Genomic DNA, 10,976 nt, shown 5'->3' with positions numbered 1-10,976 from the left:
TGACATTTTTTTCCTAAAATATTTAATATTTTATATATATACATATACATATACACACACACGTGCTGGATATATGACAGACTTTGCAAGGATGAAAACAGGTTGGCATTTAAAAAAGGAGGTGATGTTAACTGAAGACATTATAAACTCAATAAAAGACATTACATATCATTTTCAGAGTCACATAATGGCTTATTTTTCATCATATTTAAATTCCATAGAAGCCATGTGTCTGATGTGGCTCAGTGTAGGTAGTGTGCGTTGGCTGTGTGTCCATGGGAAAGGAAATGCAGCCCAAAAAAAAAGTGTCACTATAGGGAGAAGGGATGATCATTTTATGGACTGAAAGGGTATGGCGGAGGAGGGAAGGGCGAGAGTAGGGAATACAAGGATGGAGGGGAAAGGAAAAGCAGAGGAAAAAGAAAGCTATTTAAAAATAAACAACATTAAAAAAAAAAAGGGAAAGGGGAAGATGAAAAAATGTGGGTATAAGGGGTGAGGAATGGAGGCTGCTAGGTTGGTATTCTGAGTAGGAGCTCCTGTCGGGGTCACCTCCCAAGAGGGAAAGTTCCTGTGTGTTAATCTATTAATATTCAACACCTTTGGGTCTATTTATAAATATTGTTACTTAAGATCCACAAACTTTTCTAATTGAATTCAATTGGGGGGAAAAGAAAAAAAAATGTGAATCCTGAAAGAAAAAAAAAAAAAAACATAAAAAAAACAGACTTCCCCTTACATCTCTGAGATGAGAAAGATGAAAAGATGAGAAGAGCAGGCTTGTAAACGTGTCACATTAAGAATTACTAGGCAACTAGATCTGTTTTATTGTAAAAGAAACATACAGGAAGTAAAATGGAGCAATCATTTCCACTTCTAGCCTTACATACAGATTGCATCTTCAAGCTAATCCTGCCCATTTGTGAATACTGTAAGTGGATGAGTTAAATGCTTCGGAAAGACTAAACGTGGGAACATAACCCTTTTATAGCGGCTTCCTGTTGACTCTTTAAGGGTTGTGAATGCCAAAGGTTTCCCGATCCTGTGATTATGATTGGCTGTAGTAATGCGTTTTGGAGCCCTACCTACGGGCTCTCGTTTGTTGCCATGTGACTGGGAGCATTCAGGGACAGCACAGTCACGGTGCTGGAAGCCCACTAATGATCATGCACCCAGCACATTTGTGGGACGAAGCTGAAAGAGCCATCAGGGAGCTGGTTCCACAACCATCAAATCTCACAGAACTGGACAGTGCTATTCATCAGGCATGGTGGCAGATTCCTCGCATCACCTTTCGTGGAGTCAATGCCAAGAAGAATCGCCGCAGTATTGAAGGCAAAAGGTGGCCCAAAGAAGTACTGGTGGGGTGGTCATAATAATCTGGCCACTCAGTGTATATGTCCTCCATATATGTTTAATAAAAACATTTAATTGTAGAAAACATACTTCACTTAAATGGCACTTCAATCAGGCATGCGTGATCCGATTCTCTTGTTGGGATAACAGCGCCTGTGGATCATTTATAGGAAAAAAAATGCCAATCATGCATTCACTGTGAGCATGCTTGGCAATGTTTTTTAGGAAGGGCCAATGGAGTGAAGCAGAGGCACTCGGGTCCTCAGTGATAGGAGGAGGCAAAGGCCAGGATAGTGCAGAATAGTAGCACCCCACCGGTGGAGTAAAAGCACTCAGAATACCATACTAACCATGATCAGTTCCCTCATCCACCAGGGTCCTGCAGGAAGCGGGCTCTTCTGGTCCATCTTGCAATGGGTGTATACAGCCTCTCTGTGGTACAAGGGGAAGTATTGCGATATGATAAAAGGTATAAAGAGCACTGGCAGCCTTCCTTCCCTCCTTTAGCTCTGGTTGCAGTAAAGGGAAGGCAAGTCCAAGTCAGAGTAGCCAAGTATTTTTAAAGCTGAACTTCAGGCGGAGATTTAAAAAAAAAAAAAAAACACCAATTAATGCAGTTGTGTTAATGTACTGCAACAAATGAGTTTGTTTTTTTATTAAAAAGCGTATAATTTGGATAATTTGAATTGGTATCCACCCCTTGTTTAACCTCCTGTGCTGCAGCACTCAAGAATGAAAAAGGGAAGAGCAACATTAGGCGCTACTAGCGCATATGGGCTATCAAGGAACATGCTGATTGGTGAATGAAGAGCAAGCAGGGGGATGACAACTCATTGTGCTGCTGCTGTCCCCTTCACGGTCCAATCACAAGCCAAGGACATGGAGGCAACTATGCTGTATTGCTTAACTCTAGCAGAGAAAAGTCAGGTCGCCAGGCTGGCTCTACCTACTGGTAAGGCTGTGCACATCTCAGGACTAAATGAACAGAAATAAAAAAACAAACAAACACTCTTATGCAGGTAAAACAGTTCTAATATACTGTATTTATTTCACAGTCAACACGGCCGTTTTGATGGGAGTTTAACTGAAAAGAAAAAAAAAAAGGTGTCTATGTGGTTAAAAACAACAGAGAGAATTAAAACAATTGTGTACACCTATAAACTGAATTCCTCTTTTGAGAGGAAGGACTTGAAAACAGGAAATATTTGCAAAACATGCCGAAAGCTGCATAGTAGCGGCACCCAGCACTCTGTGCAGCCCACACACAAAAGATAGTCCTTTCTTATGTACAGTGGGAACGAAGGAGACACTTGGCAGACAATGGATGTGGGATGAGGAGAACAGCTGTGCCTAGACGGGATTCATTCAAGGGTTGCTAAAGTTATGGATTATTTTTAAGTCTGGCCTGCCTCATCACACATCCCCCAGATGTGGTGTTGCTGATGAAAGCTGTGAAGAGTAACATGCTTACGAAAACATTTTTTGTATTCACCAAACATGCATTCATTTTGAGTTACAGGTTCATCTTTGATAGATGCAAACTGGTTGCACCAGCTACCGTAATCGTTGATGCGTTAGGGCCTAGATCTCTTTAACAGATTTCCTGCCAGCCTAGGAGTCTCACTTCTCATGCCACAATGAGGAGACTCGCTCACTTTTCCTAGTGCATTCTCTATAACAAAAAGGACGAATGTTCCAGCTGCACACTGAAGTCTCTTTATCTGATCTCCCGTAAGACTTTAGAATTGAGGAAAGGGGATGAGGAAGTCAATTCTCTCTCTGTAGTATGATGCTACTCAAATATGTCTGGCTTGTTGTCTTTACAATGAGATCATAATGCAAGAAGTTCCTAAAATAAGAATGCCGGACAGGAAGTCAGAGAATACTCCCCTCTACAGTCACAACTGTATTTCACATATTGTCAGATTTTAGAAGTTCCTTTTGCATACAGTATATACTGTAAAATGTTACCAGTAGGTCATTAATAAAAACTAAATGGCCTCAAACGTTTACCAGCCAGTTAGTGTTAAATTTGTTATGCTATAAAATTACCAAATGCCTGTCAAAAAAATGCCTGTTTTAATTTTAGCTTTTCATGTTTTTACCCTAAGGAGAACTATGGGGAAAAACACTGACCCCATAGTTCTCCTTTAAACTTCCTCCTATATGCCAAAAGCATTACACCTGTATTGCGCAAATACGTTTTGCAGTAGGCACATTAGCCTCATTGTTGGAGAAAGAATAAAAGAAAAACAAACACCTTGATGCCAACCAATTACTGATATCAAGAATACAACCTTCACCATTGCACTTGCGATGATGGCATTAAAACCCAGAATTGTAAACACATCTTATGCCAACGAGCTGAATATGCGTTATGGTGCATTGCCCTTTATTTTGGATGGCACCTCAGAGTACTTATACAGTAAAAACAAATGCATCTGTGCTATAGCGCACCACAAGACAGGGAGGTGTATGCTTTCTGTAATTAATAAAAAATAGAGCAGGTACTCATGTGTTGAGGGCCCATTCAAACCGAATGGGCTGCATTAAAAAGGAGAATTATGGGGAGAGTGAATTACACTCATCTCCATAATTAAATCCAATGTGTGACACTGAAGCTGTCACACTTCACCTCTATTGATCGAGAACTGAGCGATCACATACTGCTGACTGCTCAGTTCATGATCTTCTCCCTGCAGAGAGCGGTGATGGTCAGTCACTGCTCCCCGCAGAGATTCTCCCCTCTCCGTTCCTCCAGCGCTGACTGGAGGGACGGATAGGGAAGGGGGGAGGACACAGATGGCTTTAACACTAGAGAAGCAGAGCCAGCCGTTAATCAGCCAGTGGGGTAGATTCCGACAATATTGTCAGGATCTCTCCCGGCTGCAGCACGGCTCTGCGCTGTCAGCATATAGCGGGCAACAGCCTGCTATATGCAGAATTTTGGGTCACAAGAGGACATAGTAAATGTCCTCCTGTGACCCTAGAGAGAAAACTATAGCCAAAAAAAAAAGGTTGGGCCATAGTTCTTTTTTAATGCAAGCGAATGTGTAAAGGGGCGCTTAATGTGCATGTCCTAAAGCCAAATCCTTTTTTTTCCATCATATCAGGTTCTAATTTTGTTACCATTGTCTGGCTATGGAGATTTACCTTCACTTACTGTCCTGTACTTCAACAGGAAATAGGAGGAAATCTCACCCAAGTGAATGAAATTTCCATCTTAGGGAGCTGTGGCCCCATTGGAGGATTGTGCCTCCCTTCTTGCCTTGGTGATAGCTCTAAAATATTGGATTTCTTTTCACTTACGGTCTTAACGACAACAGTATCACAATCCCAGGCAGCATCCATAGTAACTGTTCAGAACCTATAGTGTATTTCCACCTTTCCAGCCAAATTAGGATAACACCTACTTTATACTGATTTCCCATTCACGAAGCTTAAAATAAAAAAATTTTAAAGTTAAAAATGCTTCTTTCTAGAAAATTATGTGCAGAACTGTCTGTCCTAACAAAGGGTTAAAGATCTTTAAGGCTTGGGTGATGCATTGTATGTTATTGCACTTTTGAACCAATCTGCCCCTAAAGTTATTCTGAACAATTTAAGTTGCTCATAGAGGCCTATGTATAATTTTGCTTCAGAGAAACAGGGAAGGTAAGAATTATTAATAATAAATATTATTATTATTATTATTATTATACAGGATTTATATAGCACCAACAGTTTGCGCAGCGCTTTACAATATAAGGAAAACATTACAATCACAATACATATCAAGACAGGATGTTAAGGAGGGCCCTGCTCATGAGGGCTTACAATCTAAATAGTAATGTGCAAATGAAACCTTGTTCATAGCAGGGAGTTATTAAAGAAGAATACCATCTGGACTGTATGGGGACAAATACTATCAGAATATACTGAAAAAATGAAGCAACACCAACCTAATCAAAGGAAGAATTCCTTAATTTCAATACGCATGTAAGGGAGGTGAGGGAGATGAACTTCTGTATGCCAAACCGAAAATGGGCATTTCTGTTTCAGCAGCTTGATAAACGTAACCTTCTGCCCAGCTTTAGAGACCTACAAGTCTGAACTCAATAATTGAGATGCCTGTCCATATATTTTGGCCATACATAGAGGCTGATGTAATATCTTCTTACATATTATATTATTATTATTATTATTATTATTATTATTGCTGTGTGTATGGGAACACAAAATATATAGTTTTACATATATATAGCAGATATGGAAATGCACTTAAAAAGCTAGATTCCAGGCACAAGAACTTTCATTTAAAACATACTTCTTAATAAATGCAAGGGATATAAATCCACTTTCTGTGCACCAAATACCTTTGCAAACCCATTTGTTACCTTTTGAAAGTAGCAGTGGCATCACTGTGCAAAGAACAGAGTTGTGGGAGGGACACAGCAGGCCCTGTCTACTACGGGCTGCCTGCAGAAAACTACAGGAGGGGGTGGATACAAGACCAGTCACCGTACACTTGGAGAGAGAGCAGCAGTGACTGGTCTTTATTACAGGAAGATCCTGCACAGAGGCAAAATTTCACATTCGATTACTGCACAGATCTTGAAAAACACACAAAAAAACATGAAGATTCAAGTAAGAACACACACATGTCACTTGTATTTAGACAATATTTATGTATCCCAGAGTTCAGCTTTAAGCATCTTATCATCTGGATGCTGTTTATGCAATCCACTTGAGAACCATAACAACTAAGCAGCCAAATAGAAACACATAGTACAACACAGATAAAGTGACGTGTGGTATGGAATACATACAAATGTGCTCATAAATAACTACTCTCTTGTCCCAGTACAGATGGACCGATAGGGAAGTGGAAGCCTCATAGCAACCACAATATATATATGACCTTTATTTTAATACATTTACACTGGAACTCCGGGCACTTCAGGCTGTGCTGTGTAGCTGATTCACCAATCCAGGAGTTATTTTTAAACATTCAGATGCATCAAGCCTACAGAATAACCATTTAATAACAGGATTCTGCTGTAGATAAGACAGCCTGAACAAGGCTCATTTCCATGGAGATGGGATACCTTGTGAGCATTCCCATCTGTAAACACAGCATCCATGACTGTTTAGTATCCCAAACATCTATGGGGGTCAACCCACTCAAAAGTCAAAGTTACGGTGATTGCAATATGTATCCAATCATGTAATGATTTCCTCTTCATAATGTTCAATTTACAGACATGAATATTGCTATGATGTACAATATGTTTTTATTTTGCATGAAGCCGCCACTACTTAGCTACTGAAAGCCATTATTTCTCAGGAGTTAATATTTCACTGAGTTATTTTATTGCTGTCCTTTTTTCACATTCTTATGTGACAGTGCTGGTGCTTGGTGACCGGTCAGGGAGACTTTACACCAGTGGTAGGACACTCCAGGTCTACAGCTGTGGCATTAACTACAAATCCTAGCATGCCTCTGCAAGTCACACCTGTAACTGTCAGTCTTGCAAAGCCTCAATGGACTTGTAGTTCCACAACACCTGCAGGGCCAAAGTTGCCTACCTCTGCTTTGTACAGTACTCTTCAACTATAGCAGTTCAGGGCTTACACAGGGCTTCCCTTCCTCATTTCTGACTGCTGAATTGAGCAGCGGAGGAGAGCAAAGTGAGGTTAAATGTGCGCTGCTGAAGAGGGGGCATTACAGCTCCTCTTCGGGATAAAATGAATCCCCCCCCAAAAAAAACCTAGCTAAACAACAAAGCTCAAGTATTAAGCACGGGTGGTCAAACTCTAGCCCACAGCCACAGGCATGACTCCCAGAGACAGATGCATGATGGAATTTGTAGTTTTACCACATCTAAAGGGCTGGAGTTTAACACCCCTGGTATTGAGTTTTGGCCTTTGTTTACTTCCAGTTGGCGCTTTCTTCAGGTGTCCATGTCACGGCCTGTATGAAGTGGACACTTCCTATTGGCTTTCCAGCAACAGGTTTCTCTAGGATCCAGAAGAGTGACGTCATTGCAAGGGAACTGGCCAGTATGGGACCAGCTGCAGCAGTAGATCAGCAGGCCCCTGTACCTGGCGACAGCAAAGGACCTGGAGGGGGGATGCAGGGGAGGGTAGCTTGCTTCAACAGCTAAGGAAACTTAGAAAAACCATGCAGGATGGGTAAGGTGGTCATAGGTGGTCTCTGTTGCTTTGCACATTCAGAGCAAAGTGACAATTCCCTTAAAGCCCTCCCCTGCCCAATTCTATTCCTTCCCCACGCTCCTGTGCTGCTCCCTGGAAGCAGACATGAATTTCCCTGTGATCCCAAATATTGAGGGCATGTGTCCTCCCCCCATGATGTTGTATTCAAGCATGTGGAGAAACGAAGCATCAGAGCAGTGCGGGTAAGGCAAGTATAAGTGGGTTGGAGCACGGGCTTTAAAGAGAGTCGGTCACTCTACCATTTAGCATGGGCACAACATAGGTTCATTGCACTGAAAGAAACATGCAAGCTGCCATTGCTGACCTCCTTCTGAAATTGGAAGTTGCCCGGCTGTTTTGAACATTGACCCCTTCGTTCCGGCTCACGACAACCTTTAAAAGGGGTTTCTGAATGGGAGGTGGACTTTGTGATCATGTGATCAGCGGTCTCATAAGTCCTGATCATAAACAGTGGCCAGTAGCTGTGGGCGGCAGCTCAGTCACTGTGCTCGGAGGTTGCTCTCGGCATAGAACAAGGGGCCAGCCAGCACTAGGGCCCACCCGCCTTAGTGACACGTATATTGCATTACCTGGCAGAAGGTGTTAGTATTCAGAGTCAATGACCTGGAATAAATATCCAGATAAACAAATGTCAGTGGCATTTCTAAATCTGCATATTTGTTCTCAGTCAGCGGGCCAGAGAGTGCCAAAGTCACTTGACCAAAAGACAGCAAGGGAACTAAGAAATAAAAGTCTCAAAATGTCATAAGTACACGTCTCCTTTAAGGGGAGATACCAGTGTGAATGTTGGTGAAGTGACTTTTACAGTCAAAATACAGCAAAAAGCCATAAAAACACAAGCATGTGGTAAACCCAGCTACTCCGTGCGATAAGAAATGTTATTGTTAAATGTAGGAAATAACACACAGTAATAAAGATATGCCGTATATCATGCTTTAGTGAACCGACCATTATGTGCAATGCTTCCCCAAATAGTGAACACGAAGTGCAGCTCAGGTACCCAAAAAAAAAAAAAAAAAAAAAAAAAAAAAAAAAAAAAAAAAAAAAAAAAGGTACAAGCACAAAGAAATACTTAAAAAGAACTGACCAACATACACACACCTACAATACCTGCCGTCAAAACTGGCTTTATATCATTTTAATTCAATACTGCTCCCGTCCTTCACTTTTCATACATTGGTTAGTAATGTCATCTTACAGACAAAGGTTGTATGTACCATCCATTTGACAGACTCTGTACAGTACATTGTAACTCTGCATAGGACAGGACTATAGACCACAATGCCCAGCAATCAGTTATATGACTACAGCATACTGTAACCCTGCACAGGACAGGACTTGAGTTCTGCAATCAGTTATAGGACTACAGAGCCCAACAATCAGTTATAGGACTACACCACACTGTGTCTGTGCAAAGGACAGGACTACAGGGCCCAGCAATCAGTTATAGGACTACAGAGCCCAACAATCAGTTATAGGACTACACCACACTGTGTCTGTGCAAAAGGACAGGGCCCAGCAATCAGTTATAGGACTACACCACACTGTGCCCCTGAACAATACAGGACTAGAGTCCACCAATCAGTTATAGGACTAAAGCACACTGTGTCTGTGCACAGGACAGAACTACAGGGCCCAGCAATCAGTTATATCGCTAGAGCACACTGTGACCCAGCACATGACAGGACTAGAGGCCAACAATTAGTTATAGGACTACAGCACACTGTCTGTGCACAGGACTACAGAGCCCAGCAAACAGTTATAGGACTACAGCACTACAAAGCCCAGCAATCAGATACATGACTACAGCACAATGTGACCCTGCACAGGAGAGGACTACAGAGCCCAACAGCCACATATGACTACAGCACACAGTGACCCTGCACAAGGCAAGACTACAGACCAGAGTACCCAGCAATCAGGTAAATGATTACAGCACATACAGAGCCCAGCAAACAGTTATATGACTACAGCACACTGTGACCCTGCACAGGACACAACTACAGAGCCCAGCAAACAGATATGACAGCACTACAAAGCCCAGCAATCAGATACATAACTACAGCACACTGTGACCCTCCCCAGGAGAGGACTACAGAACCCAGCAATCCGTTATATGACAGGCGAGTAAGCCTGTGTTGTGGAGCTCTGCTAGTGACAGGTGACCCTCACAGCTCTGCTGCAGTGATATACAGGAAATGCTGCGTAATGTTATTTTCTGGTGCTCTGCAGCCTGTGGTTGCTCTAGATGTAACCTCTTACTAGTAGAGCAAGCGGATACTCTGCATTGATTTGCTGCCATAGCTATGTTCCCACACCTGCCCAGCCTCTCCTTATTGCTGCCATAATGATAACACACAGATAGGGGAGGCTGTGCAGGAACTCTCACCCAGACTTCATTCAATCACAGGGCTCAGGCACATGCCACCCGCCCACTTTCCCACTGCCCACACTTACTTCTATGTGCTGCCACCAGTGATTTGCCATCCTTGATAAGCTCTTTAATGAACTTGTTGGTCGTGTCCAGCTCAGTCTCGTGCGATTTCAGCCTCTCCCTGAACTGCGGGCTGTCCAAATAGCAATCACTGAATTCCAGCGGAGGCAATCCCATGGTGTGCCTTCACAAGCAGCAATCACAGCGAACGATACGAGTCCTGTCAGTGCACTCCGATCCCAGCCTACAGGGAGCTCAGGACATGACGGCAGCACGGCACACGAGATGTGCTCAATGAAAGTTTCCTCGCAGCAGCTGGAGTGTGATTGTGATGATGATGATGATGAGGTCACTCGGGCTGTGATGGCATCCGGCTCTCCGTTCTCTGATTGGTCGATCGGGGAAATGAGGAATAGAGCGGGCCTCTCACATAAGGCCGTGTGATCTCATAGTCACTGGCCGCCACCTCCCACCGAGCTCTGCCCAAACACCTCCCACCCCGAGCTCTGACAGCAGGCATCCCCGGCATCCCTCCGGACATGGACTGCGCGGGCTGTGCAAGGCATAGGACTCTGTCCATGTAATAGTATAGAGTTGCAGGCTTCACCATCGTAGCACAGAAAATCAAGTAGTTCAAAATGTTTATTTGTGTTACATTTATTTATTTATTTGCAGCGTGCCATTGAATTGGCTACAAATTTGATTTATCCCTGGCAAAGCTCCCTCAATCCTTCACACTTCATAGGTGTCTTTCCTTCTGTGAGTGTTTAACCACTTAAAGACCAGGGTGTTACACCCCCTTCCTGGCCAGGCCATTTTTCAGTATTCAACGCTGCAATACTTTGACTGACATTTATTCCGTCATGCAACGCTGTACTGAAATGAATTTTATACCATTTATTGGGGACAGATAGAGCTTTCTTTTGGTGGTATTTAATCACCACTGGGGTTTTTATTTTTTACTATATAA

General features: G+C 42.7%; 1 protein-coding gene across 1 annotated transcript in view; it reads right to left on the bottom strand.

The window, feature by feature from the left end:
- The window catches only part of ARHGAP26 (Rho GTPase activating protein 26), a 389,295-nt gene extending 379,112 nt beyond the window's left edge, over nt 1-10,183 (bottom strand). Inside the window, 1 exon segment of the mRNA XM_018562857.1 lies at nt 10,030-10,183. Within this exon segment, the coding sequence (XP_018418359.1) occupies nt 10,030-10,183 (154 nt within the window).
- Between the last annotated feature and the right edge of the window lie 793 nt (nt 10,184-10,976).

The sequence above is a fragment of the Nanorana parkeri genome, unplaced genomic scaffold (assembly GCF_000935625.1).
Source record: "Nanorana parkeri isolate BGI_ZX_2015 unplaced genomic scaffold, ASM93562v1 scaffold607, whole genome shotgun sequence".
In the NCBI taxonomy this organism is placed as follows: Eukaryota; Metazoa; Chordata; class Amphibia; order Anura; family Dicroglossidae; genus Nanorana; species Nanorana parkeri.
This window is presented reverse-complemented; position numbering and strand designations above follow the sequence as displayed.